This window comes from Nestor notabilis, unplaced genomic scaffold (assembly GCF_000696875.1).
Source record: "Nestor notabilis isolate BGI_N333 unplaced genomic scaffold, ASM69687v1 scaffold15392, whole genome shotgun sequence".
In the NCBI taxonomy this organism is placed as follows: domain Eukaryota; kingdom Metazoa; phylum Chordata; class Aves; order Psittaciformes; family Psittacidae; genus Nestor; species Nestor notabilis.
This window is the reverse complement of record NW_009917174.1, coordinates 175,112-201,089: the sequence shown is the minus strand read 5'-3', so window position 1 is coordinate 201,089 and position 25,978 is coordinate 175,112. Positions and strand designations below refer to the sequence as shown.

At 41.0% G+C, this 25,978-nt stretch overlaps 1 protein-coding gene across 1 annotated transcript in view; it reads right to left on the bottom strand.

Moving 5' to 3' along the window:
• LOC104413857 (adenylate cyclase type 5-like) overlaps positions 1–25,978 on the bottom strand; it is a gene marked incomplete at its 5' end in the record, with an annotated part of 214,124 nt that overhangs the window by 13,040 nt on the left and 175,106 nt on the right. Inside the window, 5 exon segments of the mRNA XM_010024968.1 lie at positions 1,372–1,488; positions 7,971–8,058; positions 10,791–10,888; positions 12,041–12,185; positions 16,614–16,636. Coding sequence (XP_010023270.1) covers positions 1,372–1,488; positions 7,971–8,058; positions 10,791–10,888; positions 12,041–12,185; positions 16,614–16,636 — 471 coding nt within the window.

Genomic DNA, 25,978 nt, shown 5'->3' with positions numbered 1-25,978 from the left:
GCAATGGTTTTTCTCCCCAAAAAAATTCATTAATAAAATCCAATCAGTGACTCTAGAAAGCTGGTTTTGTGCTCAACTTCACGTACAACTTCACAGGCAGAGGGGCTGTAGATATACATATGAACATATCCTGCTCTGTGTGATAAGGTCCTGGTCTTGCTCTATTTCTGATGATGGGAATTTCTGAGCTGATCACTTTCCCTTGCCATTGCTGAAGCTTCTGCTGTGGGTCCTTCTACAGGGAGGACTTTTGCAGCAAGGCTGAGAAGCTGATGTGCTATCTTATACTGAGGAAGCAGCAGAGGCCTGTTCTGGTCTCGTCCACATGATGCCCCATTTGTCCATTCTGCTAATTTTTACACTACATAGTTCATGACTGCAAAGAATCATACATTGTGCAGAAAAACAAAGCTCTAATTTCTGCATGGTGCTCAGCAACCCACACCAGCTCTTTGCAGGTGGTTTTGGTGGAAGGCGGTGGGGTGTCGATGCCACTTAGCTAGTGCCTCGCATTCAAGTACTTCAGTTGTTTCCCAGATCTCCACTATGTGTACAGGGAAGCTGAGGCAAGAGCAAGTTGGAGGCTGATTTTTAGATTTTTAAGCCTACCCATGCTAGTGCAAATCAGCACTGCCCCAGCTGAGGCCACAGCTGAGGAGCAGAGGGCCATGTGAAGCCTTTGTAGTTACCTCCAAGCTCAGGGCTTTTACTCCAGGCCCATCTCTCCCCTCTATCCCACCCTTAAAAGATCGAATAGATGTGTGCAGGGTAGAGAATATCGAAGTGGTTTCTTTAAAATACATTCAGCCTTCAAGCCATTTGTACAAGTCAGAAACCAGCAGCTGCAGGGTTTTAGAGAACAGCCCATCTCTCTCCAAGTCTGAAATCAGCAGCAGTGTTTGTTTGCAAAGCTAGACCACCCCGTCCTGAAAGTTCAACTCAAAGCAAAGTCTTCACAGTCCCTGTTAGGTGATTACTGTGCTCGGAGCAGGACACAGCACCGTGCAGAAGGCTGGCACAAAGCCTGTGCAACCCTTAAGTGCCACTCAATACTGTGGGTGTTAAATGACACATTGGCCTCATGCTGGCCCTTCATGCAGGGGTACACTTCAGGCTTGGCTTATGTACTCAAAGCAGAAGGATTTAGAAAAAGAATATGGGCAGAAGTTGGTGTGAACATATAATGGGCTACATGGATGTGGCTTTCGGGCTCCCATTTCTTTTCTATGTCCAAAAAGCAAAAGGGAACTGATGTCAGATGCTGTAAGCATTAGACAGGATTACATCAAACCCAGTGGTTGTAATGGGCAACCATGTTGCTGATCCCCAATAAGAAAACCATGCAGAACCAAAAAGAAATAAGGCACGTACCATGTTGACAAAGGCAGATAGAAAAACCAGGATAATGGCAAAGACTCCAACTAAGGTACTATTGGTCCTAGACTGTACAATCTTCTTAGAAAGAGTCTGGAGCGGAGCTGGGAAAAGCTGCATGTGAGGAAGAAAAAAAAAGATTAAATAAACATGTAAAATCATTGCTTGTTTTACAGATTACAACCTGCATTTGAGCTGCCCACATCCTTCAGCGCAGAATCTGAGTGGATGCTGCATGGGGGTTAAAGAATGATGATGGGGGATGGCAGCTCCGGGACAAGGGTGAACAAGAACATGACCGCCTCGTGACAGCAGGCCCAGCTGGCTCACCGAATCTACTCAGTCCTTCCTAATGGGAGTGATGGCTCCTGAGCCAAGATAGCATGTCTTGCAGGGCTGTGCTCATCCTGTCGTGAGAAGCAAACCACAAGCCATCTGCAACTGAAAGAGCCAGGAGCTCGAGCCTGTGAACTACTGGATCAAAAATTAACAAAAGCAGAAATGAAAAAATACATGTCATACCCTTTTGATCACAGGAGCGTATCATAGCACTTTCTGGTGCCATTCCAGAATCAGACTGCTAAAAAGCCAGGCTAGTCCTGTGATCTGTCAGACCCTTAGTAAAGGCACAGGAGAAATCAGCTGGCTTCGCCTGGTCTATGGCACTCAGCACCACAGACAGATGAGACTAAAAATAACCAGTGGTGAGGAAAATCACTGAGCTCCCTAGACAGACGGTCCCAGTGATTCACTACTATCAGAGCTAGTACCCTTGTCTAATTGCTTTCTTGACTGCAGGCCACCAGTGTGCTTTGCTTTAGGTGCTGCACTGTATTCTGGGCAGAAACAGCCTCCGTGTTAAAGCAGAGACTAGTCAGGCACCCCTTGTGGCAGGGGTCACCCCTCAGCATCGCAGGAGCCCGCCTTGCACTGCATTAGCTACAAGAGAAGTACAGAAGACAATAAACCCAAGGCTTTCTCTTCACATGTCACTGCTGCCCCAGCACAAGCTCAGGAGCAATGGGAGATGGAGGCCAGGCAACTCCTGTGCACCAGCACATTCCCTCTGGAGATCACTGACCCCATAGCACCCTTCCCCTCCACACCATCACGCCGGGGCAGAGGGGCTCTGCTGGACACTGACAAAGTGTTTTTCAGAACCCAGCTCCCCTCTCCCTCCCAGCACGTTGCACGAATAACTAAGCCACTAGAGGGTATTTTTAGAGACACAAAGAAGCTAGCAGTGCAGCGGCACGGCACTGCAATTTAACTATGACTAATGTTTCTATTAAAAGTCTTGCTTTTCCCTTTTATCCTTCACTCTTACATCTTCAGAGATGCAACATTTTGTGAGTGCATAGCTTCCCACACAGCAGTCCTACAATGTAATTACAAAGTGTTTGAATGGCCGAAGCGCTGATTAGCTGGTTGTGGCAAGAGTTTTAAAAGAGCTGCTTTCACCTGCTACACACACAAAAACCAGCTAACTTGAGGTGAGAGGAGAGGGCAAAGCTCTGTGGGGGACGGGAGGGAAGGGGAAATTTATGACTTATTTGCACTGAGGATTGGTTGAAATTCAGTGAAAACCCATACAATCCTTCAGGCTCATGCAGCCACCGTAAAACAAAGCACAACACCTCTCTCAGAAATAAACCTTGCCAATGTAGAAATGCTCTGTTGATGAACCATTAACCAAGCTATCTTCTTGCCCTATCATGTCCAGCTGCTTCCACACAGACATCAGCTAGCAGATCCCTGCCAGAAGAGAGATGTGGGAAATGTCACTGGGCTTTCTTCTGCCCTAACCTTTACAGGATTTGCAGGGAGAAGGAGGATTTGTACTGCATTTAGACAGTTTTCTCAATTGATTAAGAGCATGACAAGTTTTCCTGCCACCTTTTTGTTTAAGCCTCAAGGCCAAGCTCCACAAAGGTATGCATGGACCTAAACCCTTTCTGTTCGCTGGAAAATCAGGCACCTAAATAAAACTTGGGAGTGCTTAGTTGTGGATCTTGGCTCAAGCCCCTGATGCCAATGATCCCAAAAAAGCCCGACTTTGCATCAAGTCTGAGATATCAAAAAAAGCTGTCAGTGGAAGGTACTTTAATTCTAATGAAAACATGTTTTCTTTGCATTAATCTAGGTTCTCATTACTTTGCAAACTAGGGAAAATTTTAGGTCAGTAAACAAGTACAGCTGGAAAAAGTCCTGAAGAGGAAACAAATGTCAAAAAACCTTAGGGGGTCAGGATTGCAATAGAGAGCGCAATGGCACAGCCACACCGCTCATCTGAGGAACCTCTGCCTTGCGAACAACATTCATGGAGGCTCTGTAGCATAAGTAATGCTCTCTCCATATCACAGGGGCAGACAGAGGTCAGGAATACTTGCAGCTTGGAAGACTTCTATGCTAGAAATGGGGGACCTGTCTCAGCTCTGATAATTCAGCTCCACTCTAGCAATGTTCCCTCCATAAAAAAAATAATCCAGAAGTCAGGGGTATAACAAAAGAGAAGGAAAAAGAAAAGCAGATGATTTCCCCTCTCATTCTCCAGTAAAATAAAATCCCTTCAGTCCTAGTAAAAGGACCAGATCATCAGGGCATTATAGTACAGTGAAAAGACATGCACTGTTGCCCGTTGGTTTGTGCTGTCAAACATAATTTATCCCTCTTAATAGGACTAAAATCTTGCATGAGTGAAGAATAGGACAAGGGAAGGTCTGATGAAATGCCAACTCTAAGCCTGCATGTGCACTACTGAGAACAGGAGCTGAAAGAAAGGATGTGATCCATTTGGGCGGCTGAGATTCAATTTTGGGTTGCCACACAAGCTTGAGGTCACTCATGTAAAGAGAAATAACCACAATAGGAGAAGGGAAATTGGATTGTACAGTCAATTCCAGTTCATTTTGCATTGAAATGCATAAATGTTGCTGGAAGACATTATCTCTCAGAAAAGAGAGGCTCTGAAAGCATGCAGGTACCAATGAGTATAGAAAAGGAAGGTAGGGCATTGTTGTACAAGTGAAAGTCCTAATTCAAAAAGTGATTCAACAAGTACTAATGTTACACTGAAAATGATCCACAACTTCCAGCCATTTGCATGAAGAAATACACTAAATAAAACCTCTACTTTGCAATACCAGCTGATCACAGACAGAAGAGTAATATTTCTCCTTATTGTCTTCTTACCATATATTATGGACATGGAAAATTGATTAGATAATTGCTGTTGTGTTGTGAGATGAAAAAACCTATGAGGTCTTAAAGTTCTGACTTTTAAATTTGTAATAAAAGCCTTTGAATCATTTTGTAGTACATTAAGATGCTTCTGGAGTAAAAGACATCATCTTCAGGCTACTTTATGTTTCAAGCCCATTTATGTAACATTTCAGTGATTTATTAGTCTATTAAAAAAGTACAGTTTCCAGAGGTAATTTTTCGCCTGCTTGAGAAAAAACCCAAGCACTTAGGAACATCTAGATTGGTTTGCAAGAAGGCTAAGAAACAGGTAGGCAAGCTGCACATATGTAGAGCTACAGAAAAGCTTCTTTTCTTTGTAAGAGTAACTTGAAATTTCTCTCATATGTTCTCTCAGAACATGCGAGAAGTTGAATTCCACACAGCAGTGTAGATACCAGAAGTTAAGGATTTTAAGAAGAAACACAAACTTGATAAGTTAGTAGCAAAACAGATGTCTGTCAGTGGAGTATTTGCGAAGGGACCCTGGTTCCCATGACCTTAGATTCTATTGGGAAGGAACACCATCTTGCAGTGGCCAAGTCTTCATGGAGCATCAAAGTGAAGAATTAGAACTCTTGTTTATTACAGCTGAAGAAACTTGGAAAGCCAAGCTGGCTGCGTTGGCAGTTCCAGGATCAACTTCTAGTCCATGGAGAATTTTATAGTGGAAGATAATAATGACAGCAAAAGAAAATAAAACACGATCAAGCTGTTCAGAAAGAGCCTGCTGGCCACTGTCAAAGCCAGAGACGGAGAGGCCAAAACAGGGAAGGAAAATCTCACATGAAAACTAGAAAGAGAAAGAAAAAAGAGTCACTTATCACGTAACAGCACAGCAAACGAGCGAAAGTCATGTTTATGCTGATATCCTGGGGTGGACACCTGCTTTCCAACTTTGTGTGTAATGAACCACTGGTATGTAAAACACGTGTTCTCCTACCCCACATCCATGTGGGAAACGAAATGAAAAATGCTGATATCCCTGTGCCTTAAAATTTCATGTAAAGGATCTGCAAAAGTGCCTTGCTTGTGCATATGTGTGGAAGTGCTCCCTGTAAAAGTGCCTCCTGTGTGTACAGAAATAAAGTAATACCCATTAACCACAGGCTGGGTAAAGCCATTGCTTAAAAAACTCTGACTCCAAACACCAAAATCCTGAATGACAGAAGCAGGCTGCAGCTACTGGAGCTGCTGCCATCAAACAGGTAGCTGACAAGAGAGAAGTACCCATCCCCTCAACAACCCATCTCATAATCAGATGTTGTCAGCAGGGGCTAATTTGGAACACTAAAAAAGGGGTAATCAGAAAGGTTACTGGGGCTAGAAGGCCCGTTATTTTCAGTAGTTGCAATCTATACACAGAAGGCACTGGCAACACTGAATGTTTTACATAGGCACCCTGTAGGTGTGGGCTAACATGCTGCAAACTCACTTTTGGAAATATTAGGAGTTTCATAAAATCCCCTTAAATTCTTATGTTAGCCTGAATTCCCTCAGGTGTCTCATGTTTCCAGGGCCTGTGCACTGAGGCAAAGCCAGCCTTAAAACGGTTGCAGGCACCACTGAACAGACCTCTTCTACAGAAATTTGGAAGATCCAGGCAAAGAAAGCAAGACTGAACATCTGCCTAGAGTCACAGGGACTCAAAAATACCGTGTGCCTTCTAAATTAATTGTTAGTTAAGATCAATAATAATATTAAACCAAAAAGCCCAAACCAAAACCTTGGAATGAAGACAGAAGACATGAGTACTGCTGTCAGTATGTGGAAGCAACCTAAGCCTGTAAAAGCCACAGGGTGACAGACAGCTGTGTGCCTCCAAATCTGTCTGGTTGCAAGTCAGCCAACTCGAATGCTTCAGAGGTCTGGGTCTGCCACAGCTCTTGCCCCGGTATTTGCACAGCACCAGTGGAGCTGGTGTGTTGGTACGGCTCTGCACGCTGGCAGTGCGCTGGGATGTTGCTGCTGTTGGCCAAGCAGCGAAAACAGGCTCCAGCACAGCTCTGCACCAAATTTCCAAGTCCTCTGAGGCTGTGACTAAAAGCTTTCTCCATTTGTTGTTAATTAAGTGCCAATCACATTAACTGCTGATACCAGTTTACAAACTAATGACACTCAGTAGCATTCTCACTACTGGTGGTGCAATGGACACACCAAGTATAACCAGGCATCTTTGGGTACCATTTCCCAGCTCAAGGAACCCAAGCCTTCCTATTAGTACTGTTATTTCTAACTTGTAATTGTCAGTGCTGGTAATCAAGCAGGACCAAAGGATGCTGTGCTTATGAACCAAGCTCCCTTTGAAATTGCCATAAGCCCAAGGAAAGCCCTGCGATTGAGTTGTTCAAATATAACCTCAAGCTTCTTTCACTGGGAACAGTTTGTTGCTCTTATTAAAGCTTAATTCTCCAAGTTTAACTTTCAAAACTCAAAAAGACATGAAGGGTTCAAGTCTGTCAAGAGCACCCACACTCAACTGTTGAAAATGGTACAGAGAAGATAATTAAAGTGAGGCAAATCATCTGCCTGACATAATCCATTACCCCACTGTTTCTTCTGCAGGAAACAATGCTACAGAGTTATTTTGTTCCAGGCTCTGAGGAACAAAGTTGGGCTTGGGTTTAGGAGCTTGAATCCGAATGTATTCCATGTTCAGACACTGCTAGACTGGAAGGATCCCCCAAACTGCAAATACAATCAACTAGCATCAACATTTTAATAGGAATACCTTTGCGTGAAAAAGATGAGCACGTCACCTTTCCCAGAGTGCTGACTGCCAATTTAACCACAGACTGCCAAGAAGAATTAATGTTTTTGGGTTTCACACAATGTATTTCTTTGCTGATCAAAACCAGTTACAAGAAAGAGCCCACTGAATGTTGGAAGCTCTGTACATTCATCTGAGAAAGGCTGATAAAATTCTATATATTTATGACTTTTACTTCCTCCCTAGGACATTTTGCCTTGATGATATTCTGCTTCTGATTATCTGCCTACCCAAACATGCATATGCAGCAGGGGCCAGTACAGAGGCAACTCCACAGGAAGCTTACAGGGAGGAAACGAATGGTCAGTGTTTCATTCCACATTGGAAAATGTGTTCTTATTATATCAATATGAGAGTGCCTGCAGGGGACTTAATAGACATGCAAATCCACAGAATGATTACTTTTCACTGAGCTAAAGAGATGCCAACCCTAACATCTGTTTGCAGTTCTTTCTGTCTTGTCAAAGGCTTTTTCTGTAACCCTTATCACACAGTGTGGAAAGGATGGATAACAAAACATGCTCTGTTAGTTGAAGAAACACATTGCTGATCAAGTTATCTTAGGCAAAGAAGCCACAGTACTTACCTTTACACAGGAGTAAATGACTGAAACAAACACCACTGTGGTCAGGATCAGGAAACAGGTCAGGTAAAAACCCAGCATAAACGTAGAGCTGAAATCAAGGATATTTTTTTTTTTTTAAATAAATGCACATCGTACAGAATAGCTACAGCTCTGCTCTGCAGAACATGACACTTGTACAAGACATAACACACTGCACGGGCTTTCCAATTAGGACAGCAGTAGGAGATACGAGGTGCCTTGAATACCAACAGATACTCTGTCCTATTTAGAATTACTCACGCAGGCTGCAGAGCAAAGAATACTGCATCTTTTATAGCAATCACCTTCCTGCCGAGCTGACACCAGAGAGACTGAGAAATATTTAATGTGCTGGAGGAGCTGATAGAACAGCTTGTTATGGCAGGCCCCTGGCTGGCTGTACGGCAGGAGACCCCTGGGAAGGAAAGTGTGCCGAGTGTTGCAGTGTAGCCAAGTGGGAATAGCCTGAATGGGAATAGCTACCTGTCCTTGCCATGCACAGGAAATGTGTGCTGCACCATCCTCCGCACTCTGTCTTGTGCATGGGATGGGAGTAAGCATGGGAAGTAAGCCAGGGAAAATAGACTGCGCTTGGCCAGTTTGAGAGGTTCCTGTTCCTCGCAACTTTGAAGCACAAACAGGACTCCAGGGCCAACTTTGTACTATGAATTTTCATCTGTTTTGATCATGAAGATACTCAACAACAATTTGCCAGTGATTGTTCACAGTATGACAGGACAGGCTCCCTCCCAGGAGTTAGCCTTGTTCATAATTTAAGGGAAGTATTCTTGCAACGTGACATTGAAGCCAACCACACCAAAGCCAGCTGGTCTCTGTGTTCTCTCATGACTACTAAGATAATTGTACTTGCTAATTCACTGTTTCAGCGTTTGTGAAATTCATTAAAGCTATTCCTCTTTATTATCATAAATTATCACTGCCATTTTGTCTTCAGTTTCAGATTCAATTTCCATGGTGTGTTTTTCATGAAGCTCTGATGGTGACACATACTCACCTGTGGTTTCTGTTGCTGCTTTACTGCTACCTTCAATAAAAGACCCAAACTGTGCAATTGAAATATAAGGAAAAACAAACTAAAAGGTGAAGAGAAGTATATCTGACCTGAAGTTAAAACATGGAATTTCATTTACTCTTGAACCAAATCATCTTTCAGACAGGCCAGGCCACCTAAAGACACTTCAGAAGTTACCAAAACCCCACCCTTATGGCCGGTGTGGAAAGTGACAGAAGCATGACATTTACGCCACAAGTGATTGACTCCTTCCAAAGGAGTCAGCCATATGGCTGTCAGAGATCAGAAATCCTCAAGTTGTCATTTAAATGTTAAACTGTGTTTTATACAGGCAGCTTAGTGGCTGCCTGGGGAGTTTGTTGAGCAACACAAAGGGTGGTAGAGGGCCTCTGCACGTGTGAAGTGACAGCAGTATCCAGAGATCCAAAGTGTAAGCTCTTGCTAAATCAGTTACTTTCAAAGAACATTTTTGGATGTAATTAACAATGCATTAATTGCTGTGACTTATCTAGTTTCAACTTTGAGCCTCTTTCAGCTTCAGTTACAGTTTCCCAAAGTGGATCTGTCTGTTTACACACTGCATTTGTTCTAGTGTTATTTTGCTGATTCAATCTTTCTGTGATCAGAAGTGAATGTCCTCTTACCTAGGACAGTGAATAACCTCAAACATCAGACTATGAGTTGTTTCTGTGACTTTCTGAATATCTGATCTTAACACTACAAACCAATTTCTATTCTGAAAAGATCTGTGGTGTGAACAGAAGTAGAAAGCAGTTGTAATGGCATAAAACAGCATTGGAGCTCTCTTTAAACATTTTTTCTCTTATAATGAAGACAAATTTGGAGCATTTTCAGAGCTTCTGTGATCTTGTTCTCCAGATTTAAAATTACTAACTCCATATTTATTTCCAACACAGCAGTGCTTAGTGAATGACATATTATTGCTACTAAAGCAGAGCAGAGGAAATACCAACATGCTTTAATTTTAAGGATTTTTTTATGAACTCTTTGAGAAGAAATACTTTGTCTGCAGAGCTCACTGCTGGAAAAGATCTAGTCGGTTACTCTGTGCCTTTCAGACAAAGCATTTCACTGGAGTGGTCCAAGAGCACTGTGCCCAACAGTCCTGAGGAGCTTATGCTGCTCTTGCCTGAGGAAAGAAATGATTGCAACCCTTAAACCTGGAGTGAGCTACTCGAAGCTTAGACATGTGTAGCTTGACTCCCTCTCTACCTTTCTTCTTGCACTGCGGCTCTGAGTCCAGAAGAATAAATGTATGAATGGTTATGCCTCATTTGGTAAGCATACTCCGAGACCTCAGTGCTCTGAGCAACAAGACTGTGATGGGTTTTTCACCTCCCTGTCCCACTGCATTCAGAGAAGAGGGCAGCCTAGCCTCATGTTGTGAACACGTACTATGCCCTAGTAGGCAATCTTTCCTACTTAGGGGTATTTGTTTTCCACAGGCTTATAAACATGCTGAACTGAATTTCCTAAGATGGAAGTGAATGGTAAGAGAAATCACACTGGGAAAACAGAAATCCTCACGTGCTAGTGAGGAGGTTTTAATCTGCACTAGAAACAAGTGAAAACAATAAGCACCATGCATCACTTGAGCATGAATTATTTAAGGATTTTTCTCTTCTCCTTGGTGCTCTAAATTCTCAAGAAAAAAACCCCACCCAAACAAAAAAAACAACAAACAAAGAAAAGTAGGCCAGAATAGAGGAGGGGAGCAGATGGGAGCAAAGGGATGAAAAGATACTCACTGTGGCACGATTATGATTTGAACAAAGCAGATGAAGAGGAAGACTAGGGAGGCACAAGCCACGTAGGCTCCAAACCTGTCATCCACCTGCTTGGAGTACTACAAAAAAAGCAATCAGGATTATGTTAGTGGGAAATTTGGCTGGCTGCCTTGTCTTCACAAAAACTTCTTGCTTGGCTTCTGTTTAGGTCCTTGGAAAGCAGTGCTGGTAAGAAGCAACCAACATTACAAACTCCCCCTTTCCCTGGGCAAGGTGTAATGGCTTGAACAGACTTGAAGACCAGGGAATAAACCTACATAGCTGAGTGGCGAGAGGAGTCACCATCTGCCCCTCACATTAGAGGCACAGAAACATATTAGCTGGGACCAGCATTCTAGGTCACCACTGTCAGACCTAAACTTCTTCTATGGGAGGTTTCCTCCAGGAGGAATGAATATTGCTAATGAGAAAACCTTGTGCTTGTGCAGACAGCTTGGCTTGTTCTAATAGTGTGAGGATGCTGTGGTTTTTGCACAGTTACTCCTTCCAACTACTTGTCAACATATTGGTCACATGGCAGCTGCATCTGATTCCCAAAGATGCTTTATTTAGCCTGAAGCATGGTTCTCAGTACAGATGGTCTCAATGCTTGAACCACAAAATAAAAGGTGATTAGAATAGGTGAACCACTAATTTCCCTAGCAGTTTTCAGCTATAAAATTGAAGGGAAGGAGTGGGAGGAAATTACATGCTTCAGCTTTTATCCAGACCACTTTTTGCTTAAAATGGGCTCCCAAAAATGACCAGAGTACAAACTGCATACTAACGAATGCTAGTAGTACCTGTGGGGACAAAGTGCAGGGAAAAGCCCCTTCAGAAGTGGTTGGGAGCGCAAATAAGCCGAAGCAGGCTTCTCCAGTGATTTGAGGAAGATAAGGGGTGACTGCCATCTCAATTTTGGATGCCTCAAAGTCAGAGAAACAAATCTGGCTTATTCTGGATTCCCTTTACAGATCATCACTACATACACATGTATGTCTGACAGAAATGGCTTGGGTTTCCTTCCCAGTGCTCCCTTTGGATGACTATGACTTTCTAGGGACACATATATTAAGGTTCCCATGAAGATGCGTGGATTTTCTAAGACCACAAGCCCACCTCCAATACCTAAAACCTAGCTTTACCTACAGGTATATAAGCATGACCTTATGCAGGAGAATAAAAACTCGTAACAGGCCTGAATGACACACTGCAATGATTTTAGACATTACCTTTTTCTCCAAGTCAGGCTCCCTGAATGTTAAGAGGAACTTGCGCACATGCTCAGAGCGTAACCGATCAATACTTCTGGCATCGATAGCACGGCCCAGAAACTCATCCACTTCATCTTCTGGGTTCATACTTTCCTGTGTATTCCTGAGGATGTCACAAAAAGGGAGTATAAGAGGACAAGATAATTTTCCCCTCTTCACCATATGTTATCATTTCATCGTATAACAAGCTGCAGGTTAGTGGCATTTTGCTTATGATAGCTTCAAGTTGGAAAACAGATTATGAGCTGAGGGGAAAATTGTATCAGCTTTACAGCTCATTGCCAATCCTGAGTCCACTAGTGAAAGGATTTGATTTACTTGCCCTCCTGTACTACATCTGTTTTCTTGCCTTGCAGTCTTTACTGTCCTTCATTCTCTAAAATGGTAGTCTTCTTCTACTAGTCCTCTGCACTGCTGTGCTGTTGTAGCTGCTAGTGCCTGAACTGGCAAAATGATTTACGTAACCAGTTATATTTCTTGCTTCCCAATAACATTTTCTGTAAATATTTCAATGAAAATTTCCAAACTTGAACAAGTCTCCATTTTTGAGAAAAAAATGTTACAGAACAAACATGTGTCCTGCCTCCCCACTGCCTCCCCTTCGTGCAGTTATTTATGAGTATAAAGCATAAAATAGACAAAATTTTCTGTTTACAAGATACTTACTTAAGGAAAGGTTGAAAAAGGTAGCAAAAGAAAAAAAACCCTACAAATTGGATTCTGCTTTCTAAATATATGGAACAAGATTTCTAAATTGCTTGACATCTTTAGTATCAGTGTGTTTCTGATGCTCAGCTACAGCTCCAGAAAAACGAGGCTGATTTTCAAAAGCTGTTGAGAAAAATGGCACTGAAAACTTAATCACCCTGAGGTATTTTGCACTGAGGATGAGGAAACCTGAAGCACCTCCCAAACTCTTCAGCTATTTCTAAAATCTAACATGATTTTAATGATTTGATGCTGTTACTTTAATGGCCTGCCTTAAAACTGGCTATAGGCAGAAATTAAAAGCTAATCCTGAAGTGCTGTTTTTCTGCTTTCCTTGCATGATTGCCAAGGTTATCCACAGGATATGCCAATAGTTATCCACTGGAATACAGCCCTCACTTGCACTGGGGCATATTCCAGTGAATAACTATTTTGATGTGCTAACCTCATGATGGCATAGTAACATATGGCTCATGTAGTGTGGCCTTCACCTTAGGCACTCTGGAGAAAAAATCCCAAGGTCTGACAAGCAGGGTGAAAAGCTCCACTACTTTAGTTCCTTGGTTTTATCTGTACTGTGTAACAGTGCACAATGCACACTGTCTTCCAGCCAGCGGGCCGCTACAAGTATGACTGTGCTGGAAGTGGAGATTGCTCAGTGCAGCTTGCAAAACAGAATGTGGCTCTGTTTGAAAAGTTAAAGGTCCATGTCCAAAAGAAAGGCTCTTCCAAAGCTTTCTGCAAAACTGCATGAGATTTTCAGAAGCACTCTGTACCCCAACTCCACCGTGCATCTCTTGCCAAGGGAAAAATAAATCACGTCCATCTACTCATTTCCATTCCACCTCCCTTTGCCCCAGCCAGTGAGCTGAATGTGTCCATACCTCAGCTGGGTCCTGATGACACAACAGCAGTATCTATTTAGTGACCCTATGGCAATGGCAAACCTAGTTTGTCTCAAGTTCTTACCTCTATTTTAGCCAATCTTAATATTTCAGTGGAGTTGGGCAAGATATTTTTCTATGTTGGGGCTCTAGAATTATTTAATTCCTTTGACTTCAGTATTCCACTTTGAAATTAAAAGTGGTTTTGTCCCTAGGAGGACAGGACATTCAATTTACTTCTAGATGCTTCCGTAGATGAAGCACATCTGCTTGAGCATTCAAGATGATACTGCTTATTTTCATTCAGTCCTCACAATGTTTTCTGGACTCATAAAAATGAGCAAGGAAATCATTAGGCTTCCTATTTACAGAATGTCTTCCAAGATCCTGTAAGTTATTTACACATTTGGGTCATTCACATTTAGTCATTACATACCAAGTACGAGAGATGCAATACGTTTTCCCCTAGAACTGAAGCAAGAGTTGGCCCAGCATCCTGGTGAACCTCAGTTGAATTTCATGTTTCAGTCTAAAAGCATCACTCAGGAAGACACAAAGAGGAGACTGCCTGCTTGGGCTTTGGCCTCGTCTGCCTCCAGTTTTGTAATAGGCCATTATACCGCTGAGGGTATCTCTAATACTACAACAACTTCTGTGTTGCAGATTATGTAGAAATAACCCTGCAGGTTTTAAATTGCTTTGCTGGGACATTTGTAGTGAGGCAGCCGCCTTCATATAGACTGCAGGGAAGCTTAGTCACCTTGCATAAACCTAGCTGCCCAGGTGACTTTTGCAGTCAGCTGTACCCAAACTAAATTACTGTAGCAATTTATTTTTGTCATTTGTAAATTTAGGTTCATTTGAATAAATACAGTTTTAAATTGAAATACAAAATTTCCCCATGCCTGTAAGTCAGAGCAAGGTTTTCAGGCCACCCCAAAATTCCAAAACCACCTTTTAAAAGCACTGTTGAGGTTTCTCCAAATGCAGCCACAGAAAATTGTTGCAAGGGACAGGAACAGTGTGAAGAGAGCTTGGAGCAACTTTTGTGCTCTGCTTGCAAATGTGAAAGCTTGCAGTTAACCCAGGGATGCTGGCTTCAGAGTAATCCAAAAATGTTCTGCTGATTTAATTACTTTCTGCAAATGAAGAGTGTGACCATTGCCAAAACTACATGTATGCCATAATTTTAAATGCTTCATGCCTAGATTCAATAACTAAATCTGCGTTTAGGCACATAAGTGTCAGGTCTTGTTTCCAGACGTGTGTGATGCCTACATCTTCCTTTGCTGTAAGAGAGAAGTATCAATGCTCAGTGTTTCTGCATGTGAAGGCGCTGGGTTGAGTATTTGACATGGTTTAGGTATCTGATTTTAACCAATATCAACATGAACATTTTCTGCCAGAGAGGGGTTTTTTTGCCAAATTTTTGTTCTTAAGTTAAACAGGTTTCTGGATCAAGGGAATCTGAGGCAAGTAGCTTCTTTTGGTGCTGAACAGAAATCCAAAAATCCTGCGAACTGTATAATAAGATAGCATCATACTGAATAAGCACTGTAAATACACAGCTTTTAGCAATTGGCTGTAACAGCTCAAACTACAGGGCAGAGAAGAGACATTACAGTCTTTGGAGCAACAGGGGACATGCAGTTCCTTGCCAGCTAGATTACTGTTGTGGACCAATACTAAGGCAGTTGAAATTATGTTTTCTTTCACGAACTATGAGGAGAGATGCTACTTCATGAGGGATACCTAAAATTTATGCATTGCTAAGAATTATTTTGTTGTAATCTGTTAGCTCTTCTCTGTTCAAAGTTCCCAGCAGCCACAGATGCAACAGGAAACCCTGGTGACTCTCCCTAGACACGTTGTTGTGCACGAGGAACATCCCAGGGTGCACACAGCTAAATGTTAACAAAATCGAGTTTGCAGTGTAGGGCAGGGGAAGAAGAGAATGATTTTGAATACTGCCATGTTCAAACTTATTATTTTCCTTTACTTTTAAGAAGTTGCTCTCAGTGCTCAACCACCATAATGTGAGTTTTCCCAAAGTTGGATACATCGGGCTCACAGAAGCATTTAGCTGTCCCCGCTCACCAAATTCCACTTTGTCGTGACCAACAGCCTGAGAAAGTTGCTGATAAGAAGCAACAGCAACATAGTTTACGTACTAATCTCCTCTACTGTCACCTACCTTGCTCTAAGCAAGCTTACAGTTAATGCCATTCAGTAGGGCTGAATGTGAAATTATTCTAAACACCTTCAGTAGAGGAAATGTTTTTGCTATGTCCAGCTGTAGAAGTTAAAAAGTGAACATGGTTTGGGTTTTTCCTCCAAAAGCAATTTTTCAAAATACCACTCTTGTTAAATTGTTATTCTAGACATTTTTTAACGTGCTACATAAAAAATTGAAAATGCTGCTTTAATGTGGCTGTGTTTTCGAGCATGAAAGTTTGAATTGACTTTTTCAAATAAGCTGTAATTTCTGAGTTTATTTTTATATATAGAAATAAGTAATATGTAATAATGATTAACATAAATACATACAAACAAACTCAGAAACTCTATCTATTTGAATACATACTTATCAGAGATGTTCAACTCTTAAACATGCTTCACAGGAAGATTTTGTTCTTGGGATATTCTCAAAGCAGCAAATAGCAAAGCATATTGGGGGCAGTTGGAAGAGCAGCAAAAGCAAGTCAATTACAAAAGCAGGTTAGAACCACACAAATACAAGTTTTGAGGGCAGCAGCAGTTCTGTGCACTTATCAGTCAATCCCGTGCCCTTGACTGGCTGTCCCTCCTGAAGAAACCTCTGGGGAGTCCAGGCATTATTCTTGGCTGCCAGGCATTAATTTTTGTCATTTTGTTTTAATATGAGAAAAAAAACCAAATGTGCAAACATAACAGTGTGTAACAGAAGTAAATTTGCTTACTTGTCCTTGGGGTCCTCAAAACCCTGAAAGAAAGGAAAAGGACACAAGGGTTAGGAAACAGACTGACCTTGAGAACACAAGCATCCTGAGAACGGCATTTTGCAGAGGACTTTTCAGGGCACTCATTTGTTAGGTAGCCTTACCCACCCACAGCAATGTTTTGTGCTGCCATGTCATCAGGCAGGTGGAGCAGCTTTAGGAAAACACGTGGCTTCAGATATAAATTTGTGGAAGTGAAGATAAGGGAAATTGTTCAGCTGACTGCTGGCACACTGTATTTCAGGTGTCTTCTTTCTTGCAGTCACCATTACAAATGATACAGTAAAAATTATGCTGATATAACTGAGGTTGTATTTTACTTGCAGTGAAACTCAGAATAACATAGGTCAACTATTGTAGTCCCCAAGGTTGCACCTCTATGAGGGGGCCTGGCTAAGGAAGCTGGATGCATTTGGGTTTTCAACTCTTCAGGTGGAACCCCAAGGGGTCTCCTTTCTTCCCTCGCTCCATGCACACACAAAATGTGTTTTCTCGAATAAGATTTCAGAAATTATTTATAATATTTGTAATACCCAAAATGTTCACAGTTCCTTCAGGGCCACCTTACGTAAGTGTACATATCTATCACTAGTTTAAGTGGCTATAAGGCCTCAAAGAAAAGTATGTACAGAAGCATATTCTGTATGTTCAGCATTAACATACCTACTAGACCAAACTGCATCAAAATGGCCATTTTGCATGGGCTGAGACAAAATCTGCCCTCTGACATAAAGCCTCTTGGGTTAAATTTAACTGTCAAGAAAAGTTGTATGTTTGACAAGTAGGGTCAAATACTCAAGCACAGAGTTTGTACCCTGTATTCCAAAACATAAAACAAATGTAGCTGGGAGATAGGACGAGCTCCTTTTGTTTTTCTCCCAGGGACCTCAGGCCAAAACTGCTCAGAGCAGTTTGAGGAAATTCCAGCTGCTGGACCTGCAGCTGCTACCAGGCTGGGGGCAGCAAACTGAGATCCATCCTGACTGTAAAAAAGTAAAAAATCTTTGGGCAAATGTCTTCCACAGCTGTGTTGTCTAATGCCATCAGAAACAAGAACATTGGCAAGATACTAAACAAGTACAGATTTTCCCCTTGCAGCTAGTCAGAAATGTGGTAATACAGTGAGAGGTAGAGGTAAAGCCTACAAAGCCTCCCTGAACAGCATCAGCTTTGCAAGAGGAAAAAAGTGTGTTTTGTTACTCAGGCCAACATCAGGACTGTGTTTCACTGACAGAGCAACTTCCATTCTTACATACTCTGTTTCAGACTAAAACCACAGTTCTAAATAGAAACTGCAAATCCAACTTAACCCACTAGAAATACAGATAAAGGAAATTTCTCAGTCTGATGTAACAACCACCAGCAGATCCAGTGGGAAGAAGGAAATGGTAATGTTGATTTCAAAGTTAGCATGCCTAGTTATCCAAGCCAAAGAAACCCCATGTACTTTTTGATTTCACATTAAGGAGTGATGGAGCAATCATTCAACTTCTGTTTTGTGGCTTTGCTTTTCTTTTTTTTTTTTCCTCCCCTTAATCGTTTTAGTGTTGTCAGGAATATCTGATTGATTTATTTATTTATCCTCTAAGCAATCCTACAACACAGTGCCAAAACTGAAAGCTCACTGATTAATCACGGAGACAAAATGCTCACTAATTTGTCTGGTGTCACAGTCAGTTAGGCTGAGAAAAAAAAGATAAATCAGCTGAACATAAATAGGTTCCAGCCAAAAAATAAGGGGAAGGAACTGATGAGAAAACAGCCAGTACTTGCTTATTAGATAGACATCAAGTTCACATTTTTAAGCATAGCCACATGGGAACTAGATGACTGACTGCAGAGGGAGAATCCCCTAAAATAGTCTGTTTCATGGACAGAATTCATCCCACCAAAACCCTGAAACTAAACACAGATCTCATACTCCTGTCTTCCAGGTGCACAAGTTTGAAGATAGAAGTCAACCAGGTCAAGTTACCAAAACACCTTAGCATGCATATCCTTAAAAAAATTCCCCAATATTCAAGTGTGGAAAAAATATAGGCTGCATATTTCACTGGTCATTTATATGGGCATCCCGTTATTAACATGGAATTTGATTCTCCCCTGCTTCTCTCCCCCAGCAAAACTGTTATAAGGGAAGTCTCTAAAATAATACAGAATTAATTGACCTAGCTTTTCAATTTAAAATACTAATTTGTGCTTGAAACCCTGGAAATAATTAATGCTTGTAGCTCGAATTAAATTGGTGTTTCAAAACTAAAACTCAAAAAAAGAGCACATTTCAGGTAAAGCAAAAAAGGAAAAGATGATTACATTTTCTTTCCTGGATTTTCACTTAACAAGGCTAAATATTTAAGAGTGACTTGAGCTTTAATTAGAGAGAATCAGCTTAAAATTAAATGTAGTAGGAACCTGTTTAAGTTAAGCAAATTAAATGATTCACTTCAAATGTTCCCATTTAATATGAAAGATTCTTTAAGCAGAATTGCCAAAAATGGAATTGTTATGGAGAAAGGTTTGCAGGATTATTTTAGGAAAAAAAAAAAATGCTTCTTAAATGCTGGTCATTCACGACAGAAGATCTTTTTTATTTGCACTGTCTTTGCCAGGATACAGAGCAAATACACCTCTAGGATCTGATTGTGAGTAGAAATTTTCTTCCCTATCTATCTACTAAAGCATCTATGTTTCAATCACATACCAAAAAGCATTTTAAACAGAGGAGATGTTCACACACAAGGGGCCATGCTGCCCACCCTAGTTTGGATTGGAAGGGAATTTTTCCCCTGGGTTTTAGTTAATGTGTTTTCACCCCCTCTTACTTCATGGACACGCTTGGTCTACTGAAAAATCTGCACTTAAATGATTTCCTTCCCCTTGTATGAAGCTTGGGCACTGAAGTCACATTGGTCTTTTTTCTTCTCTGCAGCTGGCAGTTACGTTTCTTTAGGACTCAGATGCTTTGCTCCAATTCAAGCCTTTTGACTCAGCATAAGGCTGCTCACATGAATTGCAATGGTCTCTGTTACACACAGGATAAACACTAAGCACAATCAATCCTGCAGAAATGTGATCTACATGGATTTGCCTTCATTCCTAAAGGACTAACACAGTTATGATGTAATAGACAGACCTCCAAGCTCAGGCAGGAAAGTGAAATAACAGGGACTATAAAGCCACTCCACAGCATCCCTAGGCAGCTGGGCTGGGGCTGTACCCAGCCTGTTCTGGTATAGAGAAGATTTACAGCTACGCAAAGATATGTCAAGACTGGCATTTTTGCACACACATCTAAAGAAATCAGAACACCAGAAAAAAGAGCTGATAAAAAACTGAGTTGCCTGTTGTCTAGGAGAGAGGGATGAAGAGGGTAGGAAGAGAAACAGTCAGTTCTTGGAGTTAAGTATATAAATCCCTTTTGATTGCTTACGGATTTGGGTCCAGCATACTGAAGCAGTACCTATGGCTTTCTAGGGTACTAGGGTGTTATGAAGAAAAGGCTAGGACTTGTCAGCGGGGATGAAAATGGCAAAAAGTGGTGATGGCTACCAGAATCATACAGATTCACAGGAGTTCAAGAATAGCTCCATAATCATGATGATGAAGTAGGTCTTGTTAAGGCCAAAATTCCTTTTCTCTAAAAGGGAACATAAAGCATGAGATAGGTCTTATAGCAGTGCAGTTCTAATGGACTGCTGCATATACGACCTCATGCAATTTTTATTCAGTCTCATTTTAAATATCCCTGATACTGGAGTTTTTCTCCTTCCCCCAGGAGGCTGCATTATTCTGCCATCAGATAGCAAATGTAAAGGTAATAGCATTTAATAATTGCTTTGAGACTAAGACAGTTCCCTCTCTGACTTCAGGAATATTAACCCAAACTTAGCTGAATCAACTCCCTTAATGGCGCTAATACCAAAAACCAGTCCTACTATTTCTTCTTTTCTACATGAGATTCTTAAAACCCCATAATTTTTATGACAGGTCAGGTGGTTCTGAATTTACAAGCATTTACTTTTAATGACTATCCTCAGTGGGAGTAGACATGTGCAGGAGGAAAAAAGAGGGAATTTTATATTACTGCATCTGTCCCTAAGGCTTACTATTTTATGAATATCTATTGTGCTAAAAGCTCATATGACTGCCATCTCTCTGCTTGACTTCTAAATTAACTAAGCCCTTTTCTTTGAAGATTAAAACTGATTCCTTAAATAGAATGATAAAGTGTTTGTCAAAGCCATGACAAGCTGACTGTTACACCATAATGCTTCAAATCAAGAACCATTAGAAATAATAATTCTAACTTTGAGAACATTAGCTGCAATTATTAACATATTGTAAATATGCAAAGAAAAGTGGAATAGATTTTATGTCCTTTTAACTTTTAATTTAGTTCCAAAAATAAGACAGTAGAGGAGCCGATGAGCTCTGTGAGCTTCTTAATGGTAACATGGCTGGGAGCATGGATTCCACCTTAAAAACTTCACTGGTGGCTCCAGTAAAGACTGTAAGTGCAAAAATGATAGAAAACCTAATTTTTCTTGCCCTTTTTTCATCTCTAGAATGATGCTGAAATCAGACTTACTTCATGATAAAGCAGAAATTGAAAGAGATCTAGACTTAGGGACAAAATCAGCTTTGTAAGAGGTCAGGCCAATTTACAAAGCAAAGGTGCTTCACAGAGACAGTGACCATGTGAAACAGAAAAGGAAAGTGACAGGTTGTGTGCGGACGTAGTTAAAAACAAACCTGGTTTGGCCCTATCACAAAACTAACTATTCACATCTGTTTACATTAGTGTTACACATTCTGCCTTTGTCCCTGTGGTCAATGAGACAAGGCTACAAAGATAGATGCTGTCAGGTGTAAAAGCTGAAACAAAACTGCAGGACTTCAAAACACTCAAGCCAGAAATAACGCTATTTCTATACCAACGTCCAGAAAGAACTGGCACAGAAAATACTAAGCCTGATAGGAAGGATATTTAACAAGCATCTAAGTGCAGAACAACAAACTGGCAGAAAACCACTTTATGAAACAGATTATATGATGAGTGTGTCTGCTATAGCTGGAACACAGACTAATATAAGCTCCAAAAAGGAAAGCTGAAGTGCTTCCTTTCTGCAGCCCACCCCACTTGATAAACACACTTTCGTTCCTCTGCACTGCTCACAGATGGTGAACCCTTCTACTTTGTTCTACTCAGAATGATTTTGTACACAGCCCCCAGCTGGTATATTGGACCTGGCCAAACACATTAATTTATTTGGCCCATCAGATTTACATCTATGAAACATAAGTGGTTGCTTTAGAAATAGGTTTTCCCCCTTCCTTTCAATTAACTTCTGTCTCTGAACTCATACTTCTGAGAAGTGCAGGTTGCTCACACTTCCCCGTTTTCTGCTAACTCTAGATTCAAATTACTTCAGTTCGAAGGTCACATTTTCAAGTGAAATGGTACATGGTTCTGCGCCTCACTCATGAACAGTTATCAGGACATGCAAAACAGAAAGAGACATACAAATATGTAGTCCTAGAAATGCTCAGAATCAGTTCCTGGCTCCCTAATCTCTGCTCTTTCATCCCTACACACCAAATGATGATACGCACAACAAACTTCTACAGAAAATACTGTCATATAGCCTTCTAATCAGATGCAGACAGACTAAATCTAAGCCTAACCAGCCTTAACTGAAATTGCCCACTGGCGCAGACTGAAGCTGCTCACGCTCTCTGAAAACCAGACCCAAAACTGCTGACTGCATCCTTTTGTCATTAAAGCTTAATGTCTGCTTTAGGAAGCTTTGGAAATCATTCTGGTAAGTGCCACAACTCCACCTGTGCAATGCTGCCATGAACATCAGAGGAAATGTTTCTGTGAATAAAGAGGAATTGGTATCTTTTTTTTGCAGGCTTAATGATTTTTAAATTTTTTTTGGTGGAAAAATTATCAATTCAAGACTTCCAAGGAAATATTAAACTCCATGTAAGTTTCACAAAAGCATCTACTGATTAGCTGTTGCATCTTGATGACTCTTATCCCTCTTTTAAAGAATTTAATGTAGGATGATCGCAAGCCCTGATCAACTAGAATAAAAGTTAAGTTTGCACATGAGAATAAAAAGCTGTATGAAGCCTCTGACAATTTGAGCAATGCACAATGTTTTATATGGCTCCCACACTCTTATATGAGATCACATGGAACATGTGAATCAGGCAAATCCTCTTGTCAGATGCACCAAAGCAATTATATAGCACAACTGCAGGATAGGATTCCTCCCCTTGCTGTTTGTGAGCTATCTAAACCAAATTGGCTATATAAATCCCAGACTAGACTGACAATTTCCTCCCAGGTCTATAGCAATATGTGGAGATTACAGCAGAAAGGATTGCTCAAGGGTTTCTCCCTGCTTGATTACGAGTTCAGGACATTCTGCATACTACAAGAACAGCAAAAAAATAGTGGGTCAGATTCTTCTCCATTGGGTGCCCCTGTCCAGCTCCGCTGACGTCAGTGTTGCCATTACCAGGTTTAGCAGATGATTGCTGGAAAAGAGGATAACGGTGACCTTAAGCTAAATGAAACCTTTAGAAGCAGGGCAAACCCTTGGTGCCTCACTCATGGCCTCAAATTCACTTCTCTTTGATAGGGCTGTACTATTGACTGATGAAAACTTGCCCTACTGAGTTTTACTTTAATTTTTTAATCATTTCTAATGTTTAAGCAGTAGAGTTGGCACAGAACCAGCTAGAGTCTCTGTTCCTCTGATGCACCTGTTCCCTGACACTGATTTTAGAGTAACAAGAAAATCTATTGTAAGGGCTACTTGGAGACAAAGGGAGGAAGTGAGCTATATTTGTCATGCAACATGCAGAGAATTATTTGATTTAGGGCAGGGTGAATAGGACAAAGAATTTTATTTTCTGGTTGAATGACCAGACTTGTAGATGAGTGTTGCTTCATTGGAAAGCAAACACTAAGCAATCAATATTATGCAGAAGACTGTGCAGAGCTCTGAGCAGCACCACAAGGAATCAGGCAGTGCCTACCTGAAAGAAGAGCTTGTTCTTTATTGCACTAGCCACATCCAGGATGCATTTTTTTAACCTTGTCTCACATTTTTAATGTCTGCATGTGGTCATATTTCCTACACATGTATAATCCCTATTTGATTCTATTTTGGTTTTTACTTTGTAACTAACATGGATATCATACACAATTTCATTGCAAATTAAATGCTTCATTAGTTGTCCTCAGACTTATGACAGAAGGACGCATGGTCAGACTGACATCAGTATTACAGATCTTCAGGGTTTCCTCTTTCTGTTCCTAAACTTCCTAATGTTAAACCTTTCCAGCAGCTGAAAAAATAAAAGGAAATCTGCCAGGCACCTAGAGCCGGGCTCAGCAGTTACATTAGCCACTCTGCTTACATTTGATTATAAGGACTTAGAAGTATCTGTTTCTGACCATCTGAACCTTCCCCCAAGCACATATCTCTGGAACAAGCAAAGCTGCTCAGTCCCACTAGCCAGTGTAAAATAAATATGATAGCGTATGGCAGCCTCAACATGCAACAGCAGGGCTTTCCACAGCTGAGCAGGTCTCATGACACAACTAATGTTTTTTTGGTTTTTTTTGCCAGGAAGCATTAGGCTGTGCCAACCAACATCTTCTGAGCAGCACTAATAAAACCCCAGTAGGAGTTCTGGGTTCAGTGCAGATGCCTATGATGAAAGATAAGATTTCATCATCTTACTGATGAAATGGCAAGTGCTCAGAGGGGAACAAGAACAACCACTGGGCTGGAAAGCACCAACTAGGGAACAAACTTGATGAGGGAATCAGACCTGTGCAGAGACATGGTAATAGTCTTCAAATACAGTGAAAATAACTGTAAAGGAGAGAAAATTAAACTGTCCTCTATGTACTGTGAATAGCTCATGCACCATTGTGTGTTAAAATCTAAGCGGGGGAATGTGAAGTGAAACATCAAGAAAAATAAACTGCTGAAAAGGATGTCCAGCAAGGCTGTGGGATTTCCAGCCTTTGAGTTTTCTAAACAAGGGCTAGACAAACATTTATCAGAAATGTGGCTATAGCTGGCTCCTGTACAAGGGGTGAGATCTATGCCACAAAGTTCTGTGCAACCTAGATTGGAAACTTCGTAAAATCTTTACATCTATCTCATATTATGCACATACTCTTAATTCCCTATAAATTCTCCTAATACAGATTTTTTTTACATTACTGTTTCTATATTTGCAAATGATTTTGTGATACCCCTCCAGACTGCACAGCCCTGAACAAAATAAATAAAATGTTTTCAGGAAAATGAGGAATTTCACAAGCTCCTTATACAGCCTATTTCTTGCATCAGAGCTTTTTCTTTAATCCTCCTTGCAGCAAATTAAGATGATTATTTTTAATCCTGTCATTTTCAGCCATGGAAGATGATTTATTATTATTTTCTGTCCTTACAAGCATTCATGTATTTGAAGACTTTTGTTTCTAACCAGTCATCTCCCTTCTAGACTAAATAACCAAATATTTCAACACTTCTTCACAGGTCACACTGTTGAAACTCTCCTAATTTGTAATTTTCTCCACTGGACTATGTTCAATTCACCCACATTCTCCTAAAGGATTGTATTCACAAACTGGATGTGGTTTTCCAGCTACAACCTTAATAATGCTGAGCAGGGTAAAAGATGCAAGAGAATCATTTGTCATCTAGAATAGCCCTGTAATTTTGGAAGGTATCAGCATTTGCCTTTTTATCCCTGTTTACAACAAACCTCTTCCAGTTTGCAATCAAATACAATCCCCAAATTGTGTTTCTTAATAGTAGTTTTGTTTTGCAAATAGAAGCTGGCACATGAGTATTATTTCCAGAAATCTAAAATCCATCAATATTTATAAAAGCACTCTGAAATCTATACTGGGAAATGCAAAGTATTTTTTAGTGGTGTATAAATATTGTTATAGCTATAAATATACCTGTACTTTCAAATGCTTTCAAGTCCTTTTATTTTTGACCTTATTCCTAGTAAGAACTGGACCAGAGAGACAGAGGGGAAGACAAGGTTGGCATACAGACTTGAGGGATGCTGCTCCTTTGCATACATCATGAACAGTACAAAATTCTGCTTTTCCAAAGAGATACAGTAAATGGTCCTGGACTGACCACTTTTGTTCAAGAAACAAGAAAACATGCTATAAAAAGCAATAAAAATAGAATGCAGCTGTGCTGCTGCTCTGCCATTCTCCAGTTCTTTTCAGACTCTGTTACAGCTGCAAAGCTGATCCTGTCTAGGCTTCT